Consider the following 22,196-nt stretch of genomic DNA (forward strand, 5'->3'; position numbering starts at 1 on the left):
GTGTCTCGCGTGGCACAGACGCCGGACGCAGTTACTCAGCGGTGGTGTTTGTCATCGACCGCAGGCCCTCTCAAAAGGCGGAGACTCCGGTGCCCATTCCCCACTTCGCCCCCTTCACCCACCACCGTGAGTATCTCGTCCTGCTGCTCCTACGCATCCCTACCGTCGTCTCCGTGTAGTTTGGACCTTGAAATGCTGCTGGGAGACGATGGATGGGGTTCTGAACCTCTGGATGACGCTCAAATCTGACAAATCGCTCTCAGACTAGTCGCCATGGGTCGCCGTCCCGCTCGCTGCTACCGTTACTGCAAGAACAAGCCCTACCCCAAGTCCCGCTACAACCGCGGTGTCCCCGACTCCAAGGTGAGACCGAGCAACCGGCCAGCCGTCGTTTGACCGGCGAAATTAATGCGCTGGGCAGATCCGCATTTTCGATCTTGGCCGCAAGCGCGCCAACGTCGACGAGTTTCCCTACTGCGTCCACTTGGTCTCCGATGAGTACGAGCAGCTGTCCAGCGAGGCTCTGGAAGCCGCCCGTATTTGCGCCAACAAGTACGTCACCAAGACCTCCGGCAAGGACTCCTTCCACTTGAGGGTCCGTGTCCACCCCTTCCACGTCATCCGTATCAACAAGATGTTGTCTTGCGCTGGTGCCGATCGGTACGTCAAAATGATCACTCCTATTTCCGCGTCTTTTTAAAGCTCGTCCTTAGTCTTCAGACTGGTATGCGTGGCGCGTGGGGAAAGCCCTACGGCACCGTCGCCCGTGTCAACATCGGCCAGATCATCCTCTCCATCCGCTGCAAGGACCAGAACGCCCCTGTCGTCCAGGAGGCTCTCCGCCGCGCTCGTTACAAGTTCCCCGGTCGCCAGAAGATCATCGTCTCCCGCAAGTGGGGCTTCACGAACGTCAACCGTGAGGACTACGTCAAGCTGAAGCAGGAGAAGCGTGTGTTGCAGTACGTTCTTTTTTTGGGCTCGGGCTTTGTCAGCTGTATTGACCTTGGATTCAGGGATGGTGCCTACGTACAGTACATCCGCCCGAGGGGTCCCCTCGAGGCGAACCTCCGCGCTCAGCTCCGCGCATGATTTATGTATCGTGTACTTCTATGGTCTCCCCGTGTCGCCCTAACATGAGCATCTGTTGGGTACGTCGTTCTGATCTCTGCGTGATGCGCTCTCCGTTTCTTTTCCCTCTTTATCGTGTGACCGCCTGCAATGCCCCTTATTCACTACATCAACCTTACTCCGTGGTTGATGGCTAGGGGAAATGGGGCAAAGATTGACTCTCATCTCGTACTGAACTTTGCACTCCCCTCCGAGGACTGAGCTTTGCTTTAGATCGGAAACCACCGGATGAGTACATTACTTGCATGTCGTATCTTTATCCCTGTTACCGTTCTTGTCTCACATGTGAAGTGTGCAGGGTTTATCGCCTCAGCGTTGTGTCTGTCGTCGTCGATATCAATAAAGTCCCAGATTTTTGATATCCTGCTCGTCGCCATCGTCCTGCATGTGGTTCCGTCTCAGACAAACTCGCGGTTGCTCGATGTTCCCGACTATGCTATGTATCGCGACAGGTAGGTCTCAAGCTTTGTTTACTCGGTGGCCCTGTGGTTGTAACTTCGTGTATAGATAAAGCCGTAAATGACGCTTCCTCGCCAGTCATGCATCCATGTGCGGTCGAGCCGGGCATGATACCCGCATGACCACTCGTCGCCCCGCTGCGGGACGTATCGATGCCCCAGGATGACCTTCTCGTCTTCTATCTGTCCATGTGCAATGGACTTCCTGCAGTACGACATGCCGTCGGGGAGGCTACCACTACGTCGTCAGCACTTATCTCGCTGCTCCTCTGTACTTGCTGGGTTGCGACCGCGTTCTGCGTCCCGTTGGCCAACATGGTCCCCAATCTCCCGCTCGTCTTGGTCCTCTGCTTTCTCTTCGTACAGCACGCTTCAGCACTGTGGCCCATTCCGAGCTCCCTGTCGTCCGGAACCGCGGCGGTCAAGCTGTCTCCGAGCTTCGCGATCCACCTTGACGTCGCCCATCCACCTGCAGATCTGCTCTCAGCTATCTCGCGTACTCGCTCCCGCCTACACTCCGACACCTTCGAGAGACTGGTCCTGGGACGTGCCTCAGCTGATGCGCAGGCTATCAAAAAGGCGCACATCGTGACCTCGCTCACAGTCGGCCTCCGTCCTGGCTCCCCTGCCAGGAGCATCGCGGAGGAGACTACGAAGAGCCTCGGGGACAAGGACGAATCGTACGAGCTCAGCGTCCCCGACGAAGGCCCGAGCGCGACGCTCGTCGCGAATAGCACGCTGGGGCTGCTTCGCGGCCTCACGACGTTCGAGCAGCTGTGGTACGACAGCGCGGGCACGAAGTACATGCTGGACGGGCCGCTCCGAGTTGCGGACCAGCCTGCTTTTGTATGTTACCTTTCGTACGAACTCATGGGTGTTGATTGAGATTGGTTGCAGCCGTACCGCGGGTTCTCCTTTGACACCTCACGCAACTTGTGAGCGTTGTGCGCAATGATTTGCTACACTTACTCATGTGCCGGATCAGCTACCCGGTGTCGGACGTTCTCCGTACGCTGGATGCTATGTCATGGGTCAAGGTTGGTGGCACCGCCGTCTATATTGCTTGCCGCTCACCCTCGCTCGACCTCGTATTAAGTTGAGTGTCCTGTACTGGCACATCATCGACAGCCAGAGCTTCCCGTTGGAGGTGGGCGCCTTTCCAGAACTTTCTGCGAAGGGCGCGTACTCGAGCAAGGAGGTGTACTCCCTCGACGACATACAGCAGATCATACAGTATGCCAACGAAGTAAGCGTCCATGTATCATTCAAAGGTCCCGGCAGGCTCATCCATTTGTGACCATAGCGTGGAATCGATGTGATCATGGTACGGACATCTCGGCTAACACAAACCAGCTCTCTAAACCACACCCACAGGAAATGGACTCCCCCGGCCATACCAACGCGATCTCCGCCGCCCACCCCGAGCACATCGCCTGCGCCGCCAAGTCCCCCTGGGCGACCTACGCCTCCGAGCCGCCCGCGGGCCAGCTGCGCATCGCGTCCCCCGCGACGCTCGCCTTCGCGCGCACGCTGTTCGCGTCCGTCGCCGCGACGCTCCCCGGGACGATGATGAGCTCCGGGGGCGACGAGGTGAACCTGCCGTGCTGGGCGGAGGACGCGGAGACGGTGGCGGAGCTGGCGCGGCGCGGTATGACGATTGGGGAGGCGCTGGATGAGTTCGTAAAGGGGGTGCAGGGCGTTATTAGGGAGCATGGGAAGACGCCGTTTATCAAGAGCGGTCAGTTTTGCTTTGATATGATGGAGTGCTGGAGTAACGCGGTTGGTTGCAGACATGGTCCTGACGCACAACGTGCCCATCTTGAACGATACCGTTGTAGTGTTCGTCGTCTTCGACTAGCGATGCGCACCCCGGCTTGGCGGCTGACTGCACTCTCGCCTTTAGGGTCTGGCAAACTTCGGCGGATGCGGCTTCCGTTGCCGCCAGAGGCCTCCGCATGATCCACCAGCCCTCGAACTACTTCTATCTGGTCAGTAGACGGGCGCTCTAGCTCTCTGGGTACATCGCCCACACTCAACTGCGCACAGGATTGCGGCGCAGGCGAATGGATAGGGAACGACGTTCTTGGGTGGGCCGACTGGTTATTTTCTGCGCGTCGTCATTTACCCTATAGCAATGGTCACAGAAATAGCTGGTGCGATCCGTTCAAGACCTGGCAGAGGGTGTGTATTCTTTCGTGCTCGCGTACAACGCCGGACTGAAAACGGCCCGAACAGGCGTACTCCTTCGATCCGTACGCCAACCTGACGGCGGAGCAGCATAGCCTCGTTCTAGGTGGTCAGTATGTTTTGTTCAGACGGACGCCTTGATACTAAAGTGCTTCTTGTACAGGCCAAATGCCACTCTGGAGCGAACAATCCTCGCCGGAGAACCTCGACCCCATCGTATGGCCGCGTCTTGCGGCGGGTGCCGAGGTCTTTTGGACTGGCGCGACTCTTCCAGACGGCTCGTCTCGCTTCAGTGAGTACTAGTCAATTCCACTAGACTAAGAGGACATAATCTTATAGCCTATGCAGACGCCAACGTTACGAGCAGTACTCAGGCCCTCGCGCGCCTGAACGAGCTTCGCTACCGCTTCGTCGATAGGGGTGTCAACGCCATCGCGCTGCAGCCGAAGTGGTGCGTTTTGAGGCCTGGGGAATGCGACCTTGATTCTTAGCGGCGGCGACCCGAGTCCAAGTGAAAACGGAAAAATGTGCATATTGTACAACATCGCCGAACAGAAACAGAGATCCAGGGTCAAGAAAGTACCGGGACATCATGCTTTACACTTCGATTTGTGACGAGGCCAGTCCTTCTTCTGACATGCCTGCGAACAGTACCGCACCTTCGAACACCCCGAACACGCCTTGAGCTTCGGCTGCCCACGACCTCTGCACACCGAGCACTTGTGTGCCGCAGGATCGCGCCCGACCGTCTCGAGGTACGACACCGCGAACAGCGGCGAGAGCGCGATGCGCGTCACGTACGGCGCGTACTTCCGCCACTGCTCGACCTTGAGCAAGCCCTCCACATCCTGCCCCTTGCCGCAGCTGCACAGCGGGTCGGCCTCCATCTCCACCGTCAACGGCGCCTGTTGCCGCCTCAGATACTCGCAGTCGTCGTTGTGCTCCCACATCCGACAGCGCTCGACGAACGCCGGGATGAGCTGCTTCCACGCCTGCATCTCGCCCTCGAAGACGGACACGTTCGCCATGTCCCCGCCCAGCACGAGCTTGCCGAAGAAGCGCTCGATTTTGGGCATGATCGCGTGCGTGAGCGGGAGGACGTAGGCGTCGCAGACCATCGTGTGCGAATGGAGGTCGAAGCGCACGTCCGAGACGAAGAAGATCGTGTCGCAGTTGTTCGTCTGCTCGTCCCGCAGCGCGAAGACGCGCTGCGCGCGGCCGCCCTGAATACCCGTGGACCTGATGAATGCAGCGTGGATGGTGTCTTTCACGAACATCAGCGCGTCGGCGCGGTGCTTCTTGCGCATCGTGCGCTCCCGGGTCGACATCATCGAGCCGACGTGTGTGCCGAGCCACTCGTCCATCCGGGGCGCGCTCGAGTCTAGCACTGGGAGCCGGGATAGCGCGAGGCGGTGGATGTTCCAAGGATGTAGCGCTCTGCCTGAGCCTATGACCGGAAAGGGGTTCAGCTTCATCCCGTCGGGTTTCAAGAAGGGTCCGGCGACAGGCACCACAACCTGGTGTCGGTCAAGTCAGATCGGCGAAGATTGGGACGTGAATATGCTGCTCACCTCGATGTATAGTGATTTACGCGCTAGGCGAAGCTTGTTCTGGCTTCCGATCACCGGGAAGGGGAAAACAACGTCCTGAGAGTAGCCAGCGACAGCGAGACGCATGCAGCACGGTGACGTCTGTGTGATCTGCGGAGTAGCACCGGCCGTGCCAAACTCGCGCTTCACGTCGGGAGCTTCCACAAGGACTTTACTCGCTAGGGTCTGTATGAGCTCGCACTGCTCGTCGAGCTCGACGAATACTGCCTGCTGCGTTCCGACGTGGTCTCGGAGAGTCGAGTTTGGTCGCAGGAGTGGTCCCAGCGGCGCCTCGAAGTCGACACTGGGTAACGACATCTCGGGGACGACGAACACATGCTCCTCGTCCATGAGGCTGGCGCTGAAGATGCCGAGCTCGAGCCCCAAGTATCTCGTCAAAAGAGCAGTGCCGGTCGTGCTCCGCACGGAGAGACAGACCCTGAGGCTGCTTGGCGGTTCGATGTTTGTGAGGAGCATCGCGGGAACGCAGAACGACACGACGAGCGGCATCGAGCCCCTCCAGCCTTCCGGGTCCTCCTCGAAGAGCACGCGTGGGCTGTTCTTCGTGCCTGTGGAGATGGCCCGCCCCCACGCGACGTGCACGGCACAGAAGATGTTGTGCGACCATTTCCCGCGGATGTCGCAGTGCAGCGGTGGCGTGGCGACGTTGGAGGCCCGAGCCGCGTTCTCGAACGCCGTGATCTTCTCGCGCGGCACCGACAGGATTACACGAACGACGGGTGGGACGGTCTCCCAGCCAGCGAAGCGTCCGATCCGCGGGATTCTGTCTGTCTTGTAGAAATCGACAGTGTGGACGCCTTGCCGGTGGAGATGGGCGTAGAGGTCGTTGCGGTTCACGGTGTTCATGGGCATGGTCTGGTCGGCCTCCTCTAGGTCGAGGAACCGGTCCATGACCTCGAGCCACTGCTCATGCGGTATACGGAGGCGTTCCCGGACGAGCTTGAGCAGCATGGCGAAGCCCTCGCGCATGTAGTGGATGAGGTTCGACGAGGCCATAGCTCTCATCAGGTTTGCCTGGTTCTGCTGCAAGAACGTCCGCGCGTCCTCCTGCTCGAAGACTGCGTGGTACATGTCGAAGAGAAGCGTCCCGAGTTGGCGCGTATCGAGCACGGGAGGGAGGCGCAGACGACCGCCGCGAAGAGCGATCTCGCTGTCGCAGGAGCCGGGTCGCTTCCACGTCGTCACCTGGTGAAACTGAGTTACATTCCCTCCGGCCAATTTGTGCAAGATAAGCTCGTGTGTGTTAGAGCGGGAGGTGAAGCCAGACAGGTAGTCGATAGGGCACAAGTCGAGGAGTAAACCCACAGTCCCGATATCGGCATAGAGAAGGTCCGCGAACTCCTTCGTAGCGTCCTCGCCTTTGAAATGCAACGACTCCGTGTAGAGCACACTAGACGGTGAGGGAGAGAGCAAAGGGACTGCCGCAACGAGGATGTTGAGCAGGCCGATGTAGTCGATGAGGTTGGAGGTCTCAATAACGTTGAACGTGGCGGGAGCCTCATCGCGAACGTACTCTTCCGTGGATAGACGTAGTAGCTGAGTCTTGTATTGTGCGATAGGGACGCCCGCGTTCAGTGTACCGCTCTCTCGGAATGCCTTGAGGGACCGGCAGAAGGCGGTCGCTTCCGCGAGACACAGACGGATGCGAGGAGTCTGTGTAAAGTTTGTCAAAGCGCTACGGAAGGCGTCACACCACTGAGAGAACTGTGCCTGCGCGGCTTTCACCAGGTTTGTAGGCCTCACATCGCTTTTGGAGTTCCCAAAGAGTGCGGCAGAGTGAAACGTCGACATTGGGTCGGTGGCGTAGTGTACTGTGCAGCCCTCGCCGGACAGCGAGTAGGCGAAGGTGGGATTGAGGGACTTCGCGAGGGCGACTTGCTTTGGGTCTGAGAACGTCGTCCCGGTCTTCCAATAGTTCTTGACTTGATCTGTTGATACCAATGAGCGGACAATCGTGGGGCCGGCAGAACGTGCGGCTGTCAGGGGAGTATCGAAGTTGCGGGACTGTTTGAACACGTTCTTGTATCCGTCGCGGATCGATGCGAGGCGTGAGGGGGGCAGGTCTTGCATGGCAATATACAGTGACCAATGGCGACGAAGTTCGACCAGGGTGTGATCCGTGAAAACTCGCAGATAGGAGCCATACGGGGACGAGCGCCATGATGCCGCGGTGACAGAGGCGTCGACGAGTTTCTTGCACTGTGCGCGCAGGACGGAAAGGGAGCCATCGTCAAGGTACAGATGGTAGAAGATGTTCCAAAGCGTTTGCTGTGACATGTTTTCCGCGATGAGACTGAACAACAAGGCGTTACGAGCTGCTTGAAGTGTGAGTAGATGAACACATTTCACCGACGCTACTACATACCGAGCACACCCGGTTCATTATCACAGCAGGTGAAGTCCAACTTGCGAGGAGCTATGAATGGAATCTAATGGTCAGTTACGAGAGATAAAGTTGGATCGTGCAACTCACAAGCATCGGGCTCGGAGAAAACAGTATACAGCACATGGCGGGGGTCACCGCATCCAAGCAGCACGACATCCGCGGATTCTTCGGGAGCGAGGTCCCGGGTCAGACATACCGCAGGCGTGTTTCCGATGGGGTAGAAGAAATATGTTCCTGGCCAGACAAGCGGGTGAGCCATGAGATGAAGGGGGCGGATGGTGAAGCACAGTCGGGCACATCACATACACTTGGATCCTGATATACTCCCAGACGCTTGCCTGTCATCGAAGCTTCGAAACCTCGCGCGCAGGGGTAGGCAACCCCGTGAGACATAAGCAAGTGCTGCGGTAGCATTGTGCGGCGGCGGTACTCAGCATGTCTTAATAGTAGAGGTTGCACCACGTACTAAAGTTCATGAGCACTGCGAGGCCTTTCCTCTGAGTTGTTTCAGACCCTCTCCTGGAAGGCATGGATAAAATTTGCGCATCGAAGGCCGAGGGTGTATGATGGTCGAATAATCGTCCGAGTTCTGTTTTGTTATATTCCACTGCTGCGTACGTTCTTATGAAAACTCATGTCCGGCGCGAGGTTTGTAACCCACGAATGGAAGCTTCCCTGAGTCTCGATGATAGCTGTTCTTTCATTCAAACGGGATCAGCGAACGAGCAGATGATGAGCAGATTGAACTTCTCGCCCACCACGTTGTGGTGGTGGCAATTCCTTAAAAACCGAGTGCAGATCGAACGACAACCTTGCTTCGCGTGCGCTGGCATGCTCGCTCACCATATTTTGGGTTATTTGGCTGTCGTGTATGCACACCACGATAGAGCACAGAGATCAAGCCCAAGAGTGGAAAGATCTAGCTACGTAGTACATGATGCATGACGGCCAGTTAAGGAAGAGACGCGAGCCGTTTGCGTAGGCGCGACGTCGAAATTGGGGCCGCGCGAGCGCTAGACTGAACTCAGCCATAGCCGTGATGAAGCTTTGAAGTCCGAGCCAAGTCCGAGCACCCATGTAGGAAGTTTGCTGACTGCGAAATATAGTACACAGTGTAGTTCGACAGCAATGAAACATAGAAATATCTGAGTGACGAGTATACAGCGACATCACGCTTTACACTGCAGTTTGTGACGAGGCCAGTCCTTTTTCTGACACGCCTGCGAGCAATATCTCACCTTCTGACACCCTGTGCACGCCTTGAGCCTCGGCGTGCCGCGGCCTCTACATACCGAGCACTTGTGCGCGGTGGGATCGCGCCCGACGGTCTCCAGGTACGACACCGCAAACAGCGGCGAGAGCGCGATGCGCGTCACGTACGGAGCGTACCTACGCCACTGCTCGACCTTCAACAGCCCCTCCACATCCTTCCCTTGTCCACAACTACACAGCGGGACAGCTTCCATCTCCAGCGTGAGCGGCGCCTGTTGCCGCTTGAGGTACTCACAGTCATCCGTGTGCGCCCACGTGCGGCAGCGCTCGACGAACGCCGGGATGAGCTGCTTCCACGCTTGCATCTCGCCCTCGAACACGGATACGTTCGCCATATCGCCCCCGTATACGAGCTTCCCGAAGAAGCTGTCTATCTGGCGGAGAATTGCGCGCGTGAGCGGGAGCACGTACGCGTCGCAGACCATGGTGTGGGAGTGGAGGTCGAAGCGCACGTCCGAGACGAAGAAGACCGTGTCGCAGTTATTCGTCTGGTCGTCCCGGAGCGCGAAGACGCGCTTGGCGGCCCCGCCCTGTATGCCGGTGGATCGGACGAAGATGGTGTGGATGGAGTCTTTGACGAACATGAGCGCGTCTGCGCGGTGTTTCTTCCGCATCGTGCGTTCCCGGTTCGAGAGCATGGATCCGACGTGCACATCTAGCCACTTGGAGATCTCCGGCGCGGTCGGGGAGAGCACAGGGAGTCGAGACAGAGAGAGGCGGTGGATATTCCAGGATTGCAGGGCCTTGTCGGTACCGACGACAGGGAAGGGGTTCAACTTCATCCCGTCGGGTTTCAAGAACGGTCCCGCGATAGGCACCACGACCTGAGATCGGTGGAGCAGTAATCAGCAGCAATTCCCCCACAACTCGGACGTGATCGAGCGAAATGATACTCACCTCAATGTACAAGGATTTTCGTGCGAGACGAAGGTTGTAATCGCTGCCGATCACGGGGAAGGGGAAGACGACGTCTTGAGAGTGGCCTGCGACGGTGAGACGCATGCAGCACGGCGACAGTTGCGTGATCTGGGGGGTAGCACCAGCGGAGCCGAATTCATGTTTGACGTCGGGGTCCTCGACTATGACCTTGCTGGTCAATGTCTGTACAAATTCGCACTGCTCGTCGAGCTCGACAATCACCGCTTGTTGGGTTCCGATTTGGCTTTGGAGCGTCGAGTTCGGCCGGAGGAGTGGACCCTGCGCACCTTCGAAGTCGGCTGAGGGCAGTGACGCCTCGGGGACCACGAACACATGTTCCTCGTCCATGAGGCCCGCGCTGAACACAGTAAGCTCCATCCCTAGATGCTTCACGAGCGCCATAGAGCCGGAGGTGCACCTGACCGCGAGACGGATGTGGAGCGCGCTCGGGTGTTCGAGGTTCGTCAGGAGCACCGCCGAAAGGCAGAACGAGACCACGAGCGGCAACGTGCCCTTCCACCCGTCCGGGTCCTCCTCGAACAGCACACGCGGGCTACTCTTCGTTCCCGTGGATATGACCCGCCCCCACGCGACGTGCACGGCACAGAATAGGTTCATCGTCATTGCGCCCCTCAGGTCGCAGTGCAGGAGCGGCGTGCCAGCCTGGGTGATGCGCACTGCCCTCTCGAAGGCCGCGATCTTCTCGCGCGGTACCGAGAGGATAACACGCACGATGGGCGGGACGGACTCCCACCCCGCGAACGGGCCGGTCTTCGCAGGCTTGCTCATCTTGAGGAAGCCCACTGTGTATACGCCCTGCCGATGGAGATGCGCATAGAGGTCATTGCGGTTCATGGTGTTCATCGGCATCGTCTGATCGGTCTGCTCGAGCTCCATGAAGCGGTCCATTATATCACGCCATTGGCTGCTTGGGATGCGGAGACGCTCGCGAAAAAGCTTGAGCAGCATGGCGAAACTCTCGCGCATGTAGCAGTGGAGGAGGTTGGACATGACGATAGCCTTTGGCAAGTTCGCCTTTCGCATCTCATGGAACGTCCGGGAATCCTCCTGCTCGAACATGGCGTGATACATGTCGAAAAGAAGGGTACCCAGCTGACGGGGATCGAGGACGGGTGGCAAACGCAGATGGCCACCGCGGAGAGCGAGCTAGAGGCATGGTGCCTGGCCGTATCGACGGAAAATTGCGCAGGTGTTGAGTACGGCCGTGACGGTACGAGTGTTCGAGAGCAAGATTAACTTAGCGCCCATAGTCTCCCAGTCTTCGACCACCATCATCTCCAATTTCTGCGCTGGATCGAGGAGCGAGTGAGTGGTACCAATATTGTCATATATCGTCAGGCTGATTATTTGACTGTGACTTTGATAGACACCGAGCCTATGACTCTAGCGTCGCATGGTTTGAACGTCGCAGCCCACCAGCATTCCAAACCAGGTAAGTACTACAAATATTGATCTGGCCTAGGAGGATATAAACCGTGCCTTTCCACACTGACCATTAACTATTATACAGCGTCGCCCTCTTGAAGTTGAACAGTCGAATTCCACAAGTATATCCCTGATCACTCGAAACAGTCAGCGATCTGCAATTGCTTCCTCGACGTCCTCTTCTAGACCGAGCATTCCAATCCCACGCAGCTCCCGCCCGATAGCGCGACTTTAGCTCCTCCTAAAAACTGCGGGTGTTATCATCACCGGACCGTCGCGGCGCCCCGAGTCCCGCTTCAGCGAGGACGTCACCGACGCGATATATTTTTACTTCTTCGCGTTGTGCGCATGTGGACCCCAGCCAGAAGTCGGCCAGCGATGCTGTTATCTCTCCCCACCCGCGAATAATTTCCACGCTTCGCCATCTGACCATGGACCCACCCATTTCATCCGCACTCTCGCCGGTGACCTCCAAGGCTTATCGCTATCGTGCTATGCTCTGCCGTACATTGAAAAGCGAACAAAGGTGGCCTGTGCAAGTCGAGCTCGAGCCCTCTCGGAGCGCCACTTCTGCTGACTCCCTGCCATGGAATCACTCACCGAGGAGGATTATTCGTCTCCCGAGGTCGAAGGCACCGTCCGTGTCCACCCTGCAGTCGGCATTCCACCTGCATCACCTACTTCAGAGAATGGGGACCTAGACCGCAAAGACGAAAAGGCCTCATTCACCGAGATAGACCAGGTCGTATCTGTCACCTCCTTATACAGCGACGACACAGACGACGCGCTGCAAGATCTGGGCACCGACAATCCGTTTCCTGCCGATCCTAACGCACTGCCGGAAGAACAGCAATTCACATTCCGTGCCGTGTTCGTTGGCTGCGCGCTCGGGGCGGTTATCTCTGCGAGCAAGTAAGTGCGTTCCGTGTTCGGGGAGTTGAGATCACAATTGACCAGTCACAAATTCGTAGTGTGTACCTCGGTTTGAAGACCGGGTGGACATTCGGGGCGTCCCTCTTCGGATCCATATTCGGCTTTGCGATCCTTAAACCTCTTTCCCGGATGTTGCCGGAGAGTTTTGGAGGCGGTTACTTCGGTCCTAAAGAAAACGTCTGCTGTCAGAGTGCGGCAACGGTGAGCCCCTGGACTCGGTAATACTCCTCTCGACATCCGCTCAATTTCTAAACAGGCCGCGGGCTCACGCGTCGTCTTCAGATCTCCTGTGGGGATCGTTTAGTATCTCCAAGCGTTTTCGACGAGATGAGGGGACGTACCGAGCATGTCTGCGACCTGCTCTGAAGCGGCGAGGGTGATCATACCGGTCAGGCCGTTGTTGAGCTGATTCGCCATAGGCGCGAGCCCCGTGCCCTTGGAAATGCCGCCAAACACGAGCTGCGCGAAGTTCCCCAGAGTCGTGACGGGTGTTACCGAAACGCGCCCGGTGCATTCGGCGCCGACAAGGGAGAACAAGAAGGAGAAGAGGATCGCCAGGAGGGTCACGCCTGCGTTCTGCCCGAACTGGTAGCGCATGACGAGCATCGTAAGGATCGTCCCCGCCGCGAGCCCGCCCGTCCACATCCACCAGGGCGTCTGTTCGTCGAGTGGGACAGGGTCGAAGTACGGGTCCTCCTTCAGCTCGTCGTCTGACACCTCGTTGCCCCCAGAACCTCGTCGCCTGAACAGCCTGAGCCTCGCAATGGCGGAGGCTACTGTGATCGCCTCGCTCTTGATCACCGCGCCTCCGTTTCCGACGATCTCGGCCATACTCGCACACAGCAGCACCGCGCACCCAGGCCAGATCATCCAGTACTTCGGGGAGGGGTGCCCGACGGGGTCGTCGAGGACCATATTCGCGAAGTTCATGTACTCGGGGGACGCGCCCGTCAGCGACGCAGGGGTGCCGAACGCGCGGTTCGTGGCGACGAGCGCGGGGCCGATAATCGCCCAGGCGAGTGCGGACCCGCCGACGAACGAGACGGACGAGTTCAGCGGGACGAGGAGGCCGACCCCGATGAAAGCTGGGGTCCACTCCCAGATCCAGCCCTGCGTCGCGGAGTCGCGTCAGATGTGCGGAGGGACGGCGGGGACACGAGACTCACCCAGTTCTCGGCTCGGATGATCCACGTCCAGCCAGCCTTGTAGAACCACCAGCCCCAGTGCCAGTCCCACATGATGCCTGGGGCGTACTCGCTGATGATGCGCCATGCGATGGCGAGGAGAAACGAGACGATGAGGGCAAGCGTCTTCTTGCGTGCGTTGGCAGCCGCATTTCGTCCAACATGTAGGGATCGGATGGTGTAGGCTGCCGCGACTGCGCTTGGGAACGTCAGCTTGAGCTTGAGGATGTAGAGCCGGCGGAGCGGCATCGTGAAGAATATGCCGACGTAAGCGCAGCAAAGCGTGAATGTGATGATACGTCTGTAACGGATCTTTGAGCGAGTGGTATAATGCCACGGGGATCCGAGGGACATACCCAAAGTCCGCTACGGGGTCGTCGTGCAGGAGGCCAAGCTGATATGCAGCGGGAAACCCCGACGTGAACAGCAGCCCCAACCTGCTCGGTGCGTCCCCGCGCGTGCAGCTCTACGCGCAGTGCTGCGGCGCGCTCGTCTCCATCTTCCTCTCCGCCGGCATGTACGTCGTCTTCGTCAAGGCCTACCCCTGCATCAACACGCTCAGCACGACCACCTGCGCCTTCCCCGCGCCCGACGTCGGCGCCTGGCGCGCCGTCTCCGTCGCCGTCTCGTCCCCCTCGCTGCCCATCCCGCGCTCCTCGGGCATCTTCGCGCTGTGTCTGGGCGCGCTGGCGATCGTGTCGACGCTTGTCAAGTACCGCTTCGTGCGCAGCCCCGAGCGCCGCGCGTGGTTCCCGAACTGGAACGCGGTGGGGATCGCGTTCATCCTGGGGCCGCTGTGCACGTACCCGATGGCGATGCTGTTTGGGAGCCTGGTTGCGCTGGCGTGGAGGAAGTATTGGCCGGCGGGCGCGGTTATGTACTGCTATGCCGTCGCGGCGGGCATGATCGCGGGAGAGGGTCTGGGCGGAATCGCTAACGCGGTGCTGCAGATTGCAGGCGTGTCGGGCGCGGTGAAGGGTACTGCTGTGGGATGCCCGTTGGATGTTTATTGCGGGTAGTTAGGCTGCCTTGACCTGTGTAAGAATAGATAAAGGCATTGTCGAACAGCACTCGGAGACGAGTTCTATCCCCGGTCATGCCTGGCTCAACGCAAAACAGAGGTTACAAGTACAACAAAAAGAGAGCGATACGTACAAATACAGCACATTCCCCACCACCAACGACCCCTCACCCCAGCCGCGCCTTCTTGCGCGAGCCCGTCCCGTTCCCGCCCGCGCTCATACTCGCGAAGCTCGCCGCGCTGCCGACCTTCGAGTGGTTCGAGTGCGAGTGCGAGAGCTGCGACAGGTGCGCCTGCGCGGTCGCCTGCACCTGCGAGACCTGCGCCTGCACCTGCGAGCCCGCCGCCGCGACGGGCATCATCGACGGCGCGTCGTCGTGCGTGATGCGCCGGTGCGGCGGGATCTGGTGCGATGGGAGGGAGTCGAACGCGCTGTAGGACGGAGCGTGAGTTCTTTGGGTGCGAAGGAGATAGAAGGGGGGTCAGATCGTACTTGCGGGTGGGGCGCGGTTCCTCTTGGAACCACTTGTGTTGTAGGGCCTCGGCGGCGGTGAGGCGCTTGTCTGGGTCGTATGCGAAGAGTTGTGCCAGGAGGTCTGTGCCATGCGGGCGGATGCGGGACTGGCACCACTCGGTGAGGCGGGTTTGGTAGCTGGGCGCATACTTCAAAACGGCGGTGACAAACAGTTTGCGCGCAGAGTACGTACACGTCAAGCCGCTTCATGTTCTGGTACTCGGGTAGGTCCTTGATCTTGGGCCAGTCGCGCTCTATACAAACAGATCAGGATTTGCTCTTCCGAAATAGCAGGACGTGCGTACCCATCGGTGTGCCGAGCACTTCGAAGATCTTCAGCAGCTGGTCCTTCTGGAACGGCACGTTTTTCTTCGAATCCAGCTTCGCCTCCTCGCCTTTGAAAATGGGCCGCAGGCTAGCGAGCTCCGCCATCACGCACCCCACGGCCCAGATATCGACGGACTTGTTGTAGTGCTTCGCGCCCAGCAGTAGCTCCGGGGCACGATACCATATCGTGACGACCACCTTGTCGCCTAGGAAGAGCGGCTGCAGTGGCTGATGCGTGAGACGTGCGAGGCCGAGGTCGCCGATTTTGACGACTCCAGCGGACGTGATGAGGATGTTGGCGGGCTTGAGGTCGCGGTGGATGATGTGCGCCTCGTGCAGGTACAGGAGCCCGTTGATGAGCTGGTAGGTGAGTGATTTGAGGACGGCCTGGGTGATGGAGGAGCGCAGTGTCTGCGAATGGTGGTGGATGACTTGCTGCACGATGGTTAGTCTCACAGGCGGGCCGGGAGCGGATAATATTTTACCAGGAAGTCGTGCTCGGCATACTCAAACACCATATAAATGGACTTGTCCTCGAGGATGACCTCCTTAAGAGCGACGATGTTCTCGTGAGAGATCTCCCTGTTTAACTGAAGTTGCGTCAGAGAGCAGGACTTCCGCGACGATTCCCAGGCACTTACTGCAATCTCGCGGATGGCGCTCTGGCTGATGCCGGTGTAGGTGATCACATCACCCTCTTTGTCCGGCTTGAACTTCTTGATGGCGTGTATTCGGCCATCGCTGTCTTTGCTCTGGGCCTTGTAGACTCTGCCGTATGTGCCGGAAGAGATGAAGCCGAGGATGGAATACTTGTCTGTAACGCGTTTGCGCGCGGCGTCACGTTTCGCGCGGTAGACACGCATAGGATCATTGACGAGAATGTTGCTTGTCGACCAATCGTCCAACAGAGACATCCCAGAAGGAGTTACTGGGTAGGGACAAGATGAGCGTTGCGGAGAAGGAACGTTGTGGCACGGGCGCTAACACACGACTCCGACTGTGGCACAGCTTCGCTGTAAATAAGATCCTCTCTGCAGCGATTACAAGACACAGCCGCCATTTACTAAAGGCTTTACAATTCGAAGTACATAAGTGAGTAGTCTCACAGCCCAAACACCCTCTAAGGCCTAAGCTCATTAACATACAGCGGGTGCGCCCGTACCTGCGCCTCCCAGAACGGCCACGCCTTCACGATCGCGCCATCGTTCATCTCCTTCGCATCCCGCGCCTCCGCCGCACTCAAATATATGCCCCTTGCTCCTGGCGTTGCGCGCACGACTGCCTCCGACATCTGCTGCACCTTCGCGTTCTCCTCCGCGTACACCGCGCGGTACACCGCCTGTCGCAGCGACGTGCCCCACGTCACGAAGCCGTGCCCGCGCTGCAGGACCAGCGCGTGCGTCGGCATCCGCGGCAGCGGAAGCTCGAAATCGCTGATGCAGCCCGCGAGCGCGCCCCCGAGGAAGGGCGTCGATATAAGGAGGTCGCGCTTGTTCACGGTTATCCCGATCTCCTCAGGCTCATAGCACCCCAGCTGCTGCGGGTCGAAGATGGGCACGTCCCCGGCAGCGCCAATGAAGCCGCCCATGTGCCACATCGCACGCAGGATCCCAGTGGGCCTGTCCGAGTCGTCCGTGTCGCAGTTGGACATCGCGACGACGGCCTTTGCGTGTGAGTGCACGACGCATGCGACGTCGGGGTATGCCTCGTACATCTGCGCGTGGATGGACAGCTCCGAGTAGGGCGAGTCGTGGCCGTCGGTGCTCCCGGAGATGGGCGCGGCGGTCTCGACGTCGTAGCTGCCGATGTCGTCTGCGGTGCGCATGAGCGCGGGCGGCATGGATCCTGTCATGAGGAAGGTGGAGGGGTCGGTGGGGACGCGCATGGATATGTGTCCGAAGGCGTCGACGATGCCGTGGTAGGAAAGGATGTGATTTGCGGTGATGAAATCGGCGTAGACGGCGTTCATGTCGGGAGAGCTCATAATGCTGCAGTGAGTTTCGTATTATTATACTTGTGTCGTCGGCCAGGAAGGAAACTCACAAGATTGAGAGCAGTTCAAGATGGCGGGCGACTGAGGGGGAGACGTAAGCTCGAGAACGTGAAGACTGCGGCGCGCTATTTCTGGATTGGTGACTTCCTGTGACCTCACGCCTCCTTGCGCTCATCTTCATGCGCTCTGTGCTTTGTTTCACTTATGAGAGGGCGAAGTTGGCCATTGATGGGAGCGGATCACGATATTCAATTCGTCCAGTCCGAGTACCACGGTATGTTACAATGCAGGAAAGGCGTCAAGAAGGCGTGCATCGCTGTTATCACTGCTTCACCGTAACCGTAGGGACAGTGTCGGTGGTAGTGGTAGTGGTTGTCGCCAACGACGTCTTAGTCGCGGTCTCGGTATCAGTGATGGTACCGTACTTCGTGCTCGTGACCGTGCTAGTCACCACCGGGTTCGTGGTCGCGCGGACCGTCGTCGTCGCGAGCGCGGTGCTGGTGGTGGTAGACGTAGTCATGAACGTCGCGGTGCTCGTGACTGTCGCTGTCGACAGCACTGTGGAGGTGCGCGTCGCAGTAGTGGTGACGACCTTCGTCGACGTTGATGTCGCGGTGATGGTCTTCTGTGCGGCGCGCTTGCCGTTCGCATTGGCGGCGGGGTGGGTTATGGTGGCTGTGACCGTGGCAATAGAGAACGCGGGGTGTACGACCGTCAAGGTGGTGGTGGTGGCTTTGCAAGAGAGGGCTGCGCGAGCTTCGACTTCTGAAAAGGAGGGTGAGTGCTGATACGGCGTCAAGATAAATTTGACATACCATTGGCTTGCGCACCGGCACATACGGCGAGAACCGCGGCGAATACGGTAGCGAGTTTGTACGAGAACATATTGTTGAGGTTGTGAGGCTGAGGTGTTGTAGAGTTGTGGATGTGGATGGAGATCTTACCGCAAGTATGGAGGGCCTTATATACACTCGAGCATGCATCCGTAGTGGCCCTCTACTACCCTCACGGTGCCCCAGCGAAACTCGACCTTTGCGACGCTCATCTTCGCAGCGGCTGAGGGAAAGCGGGAAAGAAGAGGAGTTCGCGGAGTCGTCGACTCGGTTAACGGGGCGGCCCGGCTAATCCCGGTGGCTGTCCGCCCTCGGCTGTTCCCGATATGGTATCCGTCGGCCACAAGCGCCCGTTCTCCGCCTTCCCCTCCACCATCGACTCCATCACGAGCCTCTCTTCCGTACGCTGCACCACTCGTACGCGGATCGCGACTTTCTTAGAGATGCGGGATAACATGACTTCTCCCTCCAAAAACTCGGAAACATGGTTAACCGCTATCCTCGGAATTATGCCTTAGTGGACTCAGCTTGAATCGGCCCCCATGGTCCGCATCGGATGTACCGCACACACTAATCCGTCTTTCGCTTTCTCCTCGAGCCGCGTCGTATAGGTATCCGGCCTCCGGCCGATCTGGACTATGTTCGTCGAGAGAAGGTTCGGTCGATCACTTGCTAACAGCACTACAACCTCGGATCGTTTGCTTCCGCTGGGACCCCACACCGATGCTGTGCTGTGCTCCTCTTCTCTCGAACACACATCCATCTCTTGGTACGGGATACTGGCAGAAATTTTAGGGTCTCTGGCGCACGGAAACACGGCTCAGCGGTACGCTCCACCGTCGATCATCATCTCCGCGGGCACACCGGTGTTCACGTCGCTCACTCTCGTGGTTTATTGGTTCGAAGTCCGAGTTACCTTGGGCCAGGCGTGAAGCAGCAGTGCTATTCCTGCCAATAAGGGATGGAAGTGCGGATGTCCCCTGCACGTATATAAGGACACGCGTTTCTGAGGTCTATCCATCACCAAACCACTCCTCGTCTTCCACACCAACTCATCATCGCACAACATGTTCGCTACCAAGTCCGCTATCATCCTCGCCGTTCTCGTCACACTCGGCGCAGAGGTTGTCGGTGAGCAGATCTCTCCGCTCGAAGCCTCAAACATCACTAACGCAGCCCACCAGGCCAATTCGCCGATTACCCGGGCTACCAGGCGGCCGCCGTCGCGCCGTGCCCCGCCGCGTCCATCACGACGACAACAGTGAGGCCCACCTCCACCTTCACAAAGACAAAGACGACCACCGTCACCGCCATGCCCGAGCGCAAGCGCGCCGAGCACCACCCGCACGCTCCCGCCGGGCTCACCGCCCGCGCCGACGTCACCCCGACCACCACGATTACGGTGACGCGCACGTCGACGGCCACGGACACCGCCACGCGCACCGTCACGAGCACGTCGACGAGCACCAGCACGACGAGCACGACGCTCACCGCGACGACGACCGCGCGCGTCACGCGGACGTGCACGGGCACGACCACTATTACGAGCCCGGTGACGCGCACTACGACGATGACGGTTACGGGCACCCGTACGGCGACTGTTACGGCGTTCACTACCGACGCGGAGACTTCGACGGCTACGGTGACTACGACCGTCGGGGAGACCACGGTGACGCCGAACGCGCGCCGCGCTATTCACACTCCCATGCCCATCATGGCTTGAAGCTCGACCCGTCATATGATGTAGTCATCCCCTGCGTGTCATAATTATGGCGCATTTCAATCCACACATTCCACAACATTTTGGTCATTCCCCAGCACATACCGCGGCACCGGCTCCCCTTAGACGTTAGACAATGTCCGGGACGGCACACAGTGCAAGAATATGCGTTATAATAGCGGACGTAGCTCGCTACCCCGACGTCGGGAAGGGGTTTGCACGGAACCAATTCCAAAGGTCACCCCGGCATCATTGACAGTTAGTCAAGGGAGAAACGGTAACGGCGCACCCTCGCGGTTCACGGAAGTTGTACGGCTCACGCGTCTCTGGCATTTGGGTCTGGCAGCCCCGCAAAAACAACATCCGATTCCTGGGAAAAAAACGCGGTATATGACATAGAATCACCGACCGACCGAACGCGCACTCAGTTCAGCGAAATCTCCTCCGTCTCCCCCAAGTCGTCGTCCGCGAGGTCGTTCGCGCTCGCGAGCGACCGCTCCTTCTCGACCGGCGGAGGCGGCGGAACCTCGACACTCGACGGCGCTACCATACCCACCGTCGTCAACTCCGGATCTACATCTGCGTCCTCCTCCGCGTCTTCCGCGTTGTCCGACTGCGGCGGCGGAGGGAGCGGCGCCTCGTCGCCCGCATGGGACGCCAGCGGGGGTGACATGGTCGAGTTGTGGGGGACGGGCGGCACAGGCGGGGCCTGCGTCGGGCTGGGCGGCGGGAAGCGGAAGTTCTTGCTCATCGTGCCCTTGCGCTTCCTGCCGGCTTTTTCATCGTCCTCCTCGTCGTCTTCACCGCCCTCCTGCTCTTCACCGCCCGAGAGTTCGGACTCTTCGGCGATCCGCTGCGTGCGCGGGAGCCCGGCGGAGTGTGGTGGGTCGGCGGCAGGAGGCGAGGTGGAGGTGACGCGCTGGGGCGGCATGGACTGGCGGTTGGCCGCGTGCTTCTGCTGCGTGGGCGACGCCGTGGAGCTACGTTGTGAGGGGGACTGGAGGTTCGCCTGGGACATGGACTGGGGACGGAAATGTGACGGCGACGCGGGGTTCTCGCCCAGGTAGAACGGCCGGATGGGCATCATCCTATATTATTATCAGCCCACAGAGCGGATAGATAGGGCGGATATTGACTTACTTCTTCTCGGCTAGACATGCAAGAACCCACTGCGGCTGGACGACAGGTATGCTCAACTGCAGAGCCTTCTGGTATTCGACACCCGGGCCCGTAACAATGGCGCCAGACGCTTGCGCCCCGCTGGGAGTTGCCGCAGGGGTCGTACAGACAAAGTGAGTAGTGTCGATTTGGATTTTGTCGCTCCACTTGGCACCCATCTCACGCAAGGCCAGTTTCGCATTCTCGAGCGCGACCTCATCTTCTACAGTCCCGAAGCAGACGGAAATGCCGGATGTATCTGACATGGTATGGGTGCGGATACGGAGGACGTTGGACGGGTAGACACCAGCAGTTGTGCGCAGGACAAGCTGGAAGGTGTATTCGGTGTCGAGCTGTAGTCCAGAAACCTTGGTAGAGGTGTTCGTGAGCGGAGCGGGTATAGCAGCGACGCGCTGACGGTCGCGGTACAGGTCCAAAGAGCGAAGCTTCGCCGTCGCAAGGTCGAGACGGGGCCACTCGAGTGTTACAGAGGTTTGGGTAACATTGCGGAGCTGGCACAGAGGTGAGGAGAAACGCAGCAGAATCACTGACGAGACGTACCTCCAGCTTCGGCGGCTCCGGCACGCGCGTCCCATACTCCTCGAGAATGTCCCCTTGCAGGTCCCAGAAGTCTGTCTCTCTCTTCTTCTCCTCTACTACGTTTCGTTGTACGGAGATGTTGACTATTGAGCCGGTGGTCACGCCGGGAGGTAGCAGCAACGAAGGGAATTCAATCAGGTGGGCTCGCTCGCCGAGGAGTATCTGTGAAAGCACTTCAGTATCAGGCACATTTCGCAATCTAACGCTGGGCACTGACAGCCATTCCGGCATCTACGCGCAGGGTTCGCCTGGTCAGTACGCGAGCCCATGGCGAGATATTAGTCCTAGCATACCGAGCTTGCCGACCGTAAACATGAAGCTGTCCTGAGACACAACCATCTTGGCGGCTGGCAGTAAGTGTATGAGAGGCGAATGTGAGGTTGTCTGCGTCGTCCTGTGAAGCGGCGAGAGGGGGTTTCGGAGAGAAGATGCACGTAGGGGAGATGGTGGTGGTGAATGGTGAAGTGGCCGAGCGCGAACTGCGGGCGCTCGCTGTCGCGACGAGCGT

The 22,196-nt window shown here is 58.9% G+C and overlaps 11 protein-coding genes across 11 annotated transcripts; 4 read left to right on the forward strand and 7 right to left on the reverse strand.

Moving 5' to 3' along the window:
• The first annotated feature begins 86 nt into the window (after positions 1 to 86).
• TRAVEDRAFT_31118 (60S ribosomal protein L10) lies at positions 87 to 1,372 on the forward strand. The gene is made up of 5 exons (XM_008043646.1): positions 87 to 126; positions 264 to 363; positions 422 to 660; positions 714 to 959; positions 1,014 to 1,372. Exons 2-5 carry the CDS (start codon positions 274 to 276, stop codon positions 1,087 to 1,089), a joined length of 651 nt encoding a protein of 216 aa, XP_008041837.1. The 5' UTR covers positions 87 to 126; positions 264 to 273; the 3' UTR covers positions 1,090 to 1,372.
• Positions 1,373 to 1,901: 529 nt separating this feature from the next.
• Positions 1,902 to 4,293, forward strand: TRAVEDRAFT_60488 (N-acetylhexosaminidase; the record flags this gene model as incomplete). The annotated part of the gene is made up of 13 exons (XM_008044317.1): positions 1,902 to 2,432; positions 2,484 to 2,521; positions 2,572 to 2,623; positions 2,683 to 2,832; positions 2,890 to 2,910; positions 2,961 to 3,324; positions 3,377 to 3,425; positions 3,490 to 3,574; positions 3,633 to 3,673; positions 3,731 to 3,767; positions 3,822 to 3,882; positions 3,937 to 4,065; positions 4,122 to 4,293. The coding sequence occupies 13 exons, from the start codon at positions 1,902 to 1,904 to the stop codon at positions 4,262 to 4,264; spliced, it is 1,701 nt and encodes a 566-aa protein (XP_008042508.1). The 3' UTR covers positions 4,265 to 4,293.
• A 70-nt stretch (positions 4,294 to 4,363) lies between these two features.
• On the reverse strand, positions 4,364 to 8,028 carry TRAVEDRAFT_23090 (uncharacterized protein; the record flags this gene model as incomplete). The annotated part of the gene is made up of 4 exons (XM_008043580.1): positions 4,364 to 5,290; positions 5,345 to 7,698; positions 7,749 to 7,799; positions 7,857 to 8,028. The coding sequence occupies 4 exons, from the start codon at positions 8,026 to 8,028 to the stop codon at positions 4,364 to 4,366; spliced, it is 3,504 nt and encodes a 1,167-aa protein (XP_008041771.1).
• Positions 8,029 to 8,666: 638 nt separating this feature from the next.
• On the reverse strand, positions 8,667 to 11,051 carry TRAVEDRAFT_66582 (uncharacterized protein; the record flags this gene model as incomplete). The annotated part of the gene is made up of 3 exons (XM_008044318.1): positions 8,667 to 8,862; positions 9,159 to 9,865; positions 9,939 to 11,051. 3 exons carry the CDS (start codon positions 11,049 to 11,051, stop codon positions 8,667 to 8,669), a joined length of 2,016 nt encoding a protein of 671 aa, XP_008042509.1.
• A 940-nt stretch (positions 11,052 to 11,991) lies between these two features.
• On the forward strand, positions 11,992 to 12,560 carry TRAVEDRAFT_51535 (OPT-domain-containing protein; the record flags this gene model as incomplete). Its single annotated transcript, XM_008043904.1, has 2 exons — positions 11,992 to 12,317; positions 12,377 to 12,560. The coding sequence occupies 2 exons, from the start codon at positions 11,992 to 11,994 to the stop codon at positions 12,558 to 12,560; spliced, it is 510 nt and encodes a 169-aa protein (XP_008042095.1).
• Positions 12,561 to 12,638: 78 nt separating this feature from the next.
• TRAVEDRAFT_131235 (uncharacterized protein) lies at positions 12,639 to 13,970 on the reverse strand (the record flags this gene model as incomplete). The annotated part of the gene is made up of 3 exons (XM_008044319.1): positions 12,639 to 13,448; positions 13,505 to 13,823; positions 13,879 to 13,970. Coding segments are annotated over 3 exons (1,221 nt in total), but the record flags the coding sequence as incomplete, so codon positions are not given.
• A 225-nt stretch (positions 13,971 to 14,195) lies between these two features.
• On the reverse strand, positions 14,196 to 16,298 carry TRAVEDRAFT_173132 (kinase-like protein; the record flags this gene model as incomplete). The annotated part of the gene is made up of 6 exons (XM_008044320.1): positions 14,196 to 14,975; positions 15,037 to 15,195; positions 15,251 to 15,311; positions 15,363 to 15,819; positions 15,870 to 15,974; positions 16,026 to 16,298. The coding sequence occupies 6 exons, from the start codon at positions 16,296 to 16,298 to the stop codon at positions 14,711 to 14,713; spliced, it is 1,320 nt and encodes a 439-aa protein (XP_008042511.1). The 3' UTR covers positions 14,196 to 14,710.
• An 88-nt stretch (positions 16,299 to 16,386) lies between these two features.
• TRAVEDRAFT_173137 (arad-like aldolase/epimerase) lies at positions 16,387 to 17,353 on the reverse strand (the record flags this gene model as incomplete). The annotated part of the gene is made up of 1 exon (XM_008044321.1): positions 16,387 to 17,353. One exon carries the CDS (start codon positions 17,351 to 17,353, stop codon positions 16,505 to 16,507), a length of 849 nt encoding a protein of 282 aa, XP_008042512.1. The 3' UTR covers positions 16,387 to 16,504.
• Positions 17,354 to 17,699: 346 nt separating this feature from the next.
• Positions 17,700 to 18,422, reverse strand: TRAVEDRAFT_51539 (uncharacterized protein; the record flags this gene model as incomplete). The annotated part of the gene is made up of 3 exons (XM_008043905.1): positions 17,700 to 18,142; positions 18,193 to 18,316; positions 18,387 to 18,422. 3 exons carry the CDS (start codon positions 18,420 to 18,422, stop codon positions 17,700 to 17,702), a joined length of 603 nt encoding a protein of 200 aa, XP_008042096.1.
• An 855-nt stretch (positions 18,423 to 19,277) lies between these two features.
• Positions 19,278 to 19,977, forward strand: TRAVEDRAFT_51540 (uncharacterized protein; the record flags this gene model as incomplete). Its single annotated transcript, XM_008043906.1, has 3 exons — positions 19,278 to 19,341; positions 19,395 to 19,879; positions 19,936 to 19,977. The coding sequence occupies 3 exons, from the start codon at positions 19,278 to 19,280 to the stop codon at positions 19,975 to 19,977; spliced, it is 591 nt and encodes a 196-aa protein (XP_008042097.1).
• A 281-nt stretch (positions 19,978 to 20,258) lies between these two features.
• Positions 20,259 to 22,065, reverse strand: TRAVEDRAFT_153802 (uncharacterized protein). Its single transcript, XM_008044322.1, has 5 exons — positions 21,982 to 22,065; positions 21,906 to 21,919; positions 21,650 to 21,850; positions 21,071 to 21,600; positions 20,259 to 21,018 (listed from the first exon to the last, which is right to left on the reverse strand). The coding sequence occupies exons 1-5, from the start codon at positions 22,025 to 22,027 to the stop codon at positions 20,355 to 20,357; spliced, it is 1,455 nt and encodes a 484-aa protein (XP_008042513.1). The 5' UTR covers positions 22,028 to 22,065; the 3' UTR covers positions 20,259 to 20,354.
• Between the last annotated feature and the right edge of the window lie 131 nt (positions 22,066 to 22,196).

The sequence above is a fragment of the Trametes versicolor genome (genome assembly GCF_000271585.1).
Source record: "Trametes versicolor FP-101664 SS1 unplaced genomic scaffold TRAVEscaffold_10, whole genome shotgun sequence".
In the NCBI taxonomy this organism is placed as follows: domain Eukaryota; kingdom Fungi; phylum Basidiomycota; class Agaricomycetes; order Polyporales; family Polyporaceae; genus Trametes; species Trametes versicolor.

What these genes read in the sequence shown, in the direction of transcription:
- TRAVEDRAFT_31118 (XM_008043646.1), top strand. Translation starts at nt 274, where the DNA reads ATGGGTCGCCGTCCCGCTCGCTGCTACCGTTACTGCAAGAACAAGCCC. An exon ending in GCGGTGTCCCCGACTCCAAG is followed by an intron (nt 364 to 421) that starts GTGAGACCGAGC and finishes TGCGCTGGGCAG; the next exon opens with ATCCGCATTTTCGATCTTGG. An exon ending in CAGGAGAAGCGTGTGTTGCA is followed by an intron (nt 960 to 1,013) that starts GTACGTTCTTTT and finishes CCTTGGATTCAG; the next exon opens with GGATGGTGCCTACGTACAGT.
- TRAVEDRAFT_153802 (XM_008044322.1), bottom strand. Translation starts at nt 22,027, where the DNA reads ATGGTTGTGTCTCAGGACAGCTTCATGTTTACGGTCGGCAAGCTCG. An exon ending in CGGAGCCGCCGAAGCTGGAG is followed by an intron (nt 21,601 to 21,649) that starts GTACGTCTCGTC and finishes CCTCTGTGCCAG; the next exon opens with CTCCGCAATGTTACCCAAAC. An exon ending in GCATGTCTAGCCGAGAAGAA is followed by an intron (nt 21,019 to 21,070) that starts GTAAGTCAATAT and finishes ATAATAATATAG; the next exon opens with GATGATGCCCATCCGGCCGT.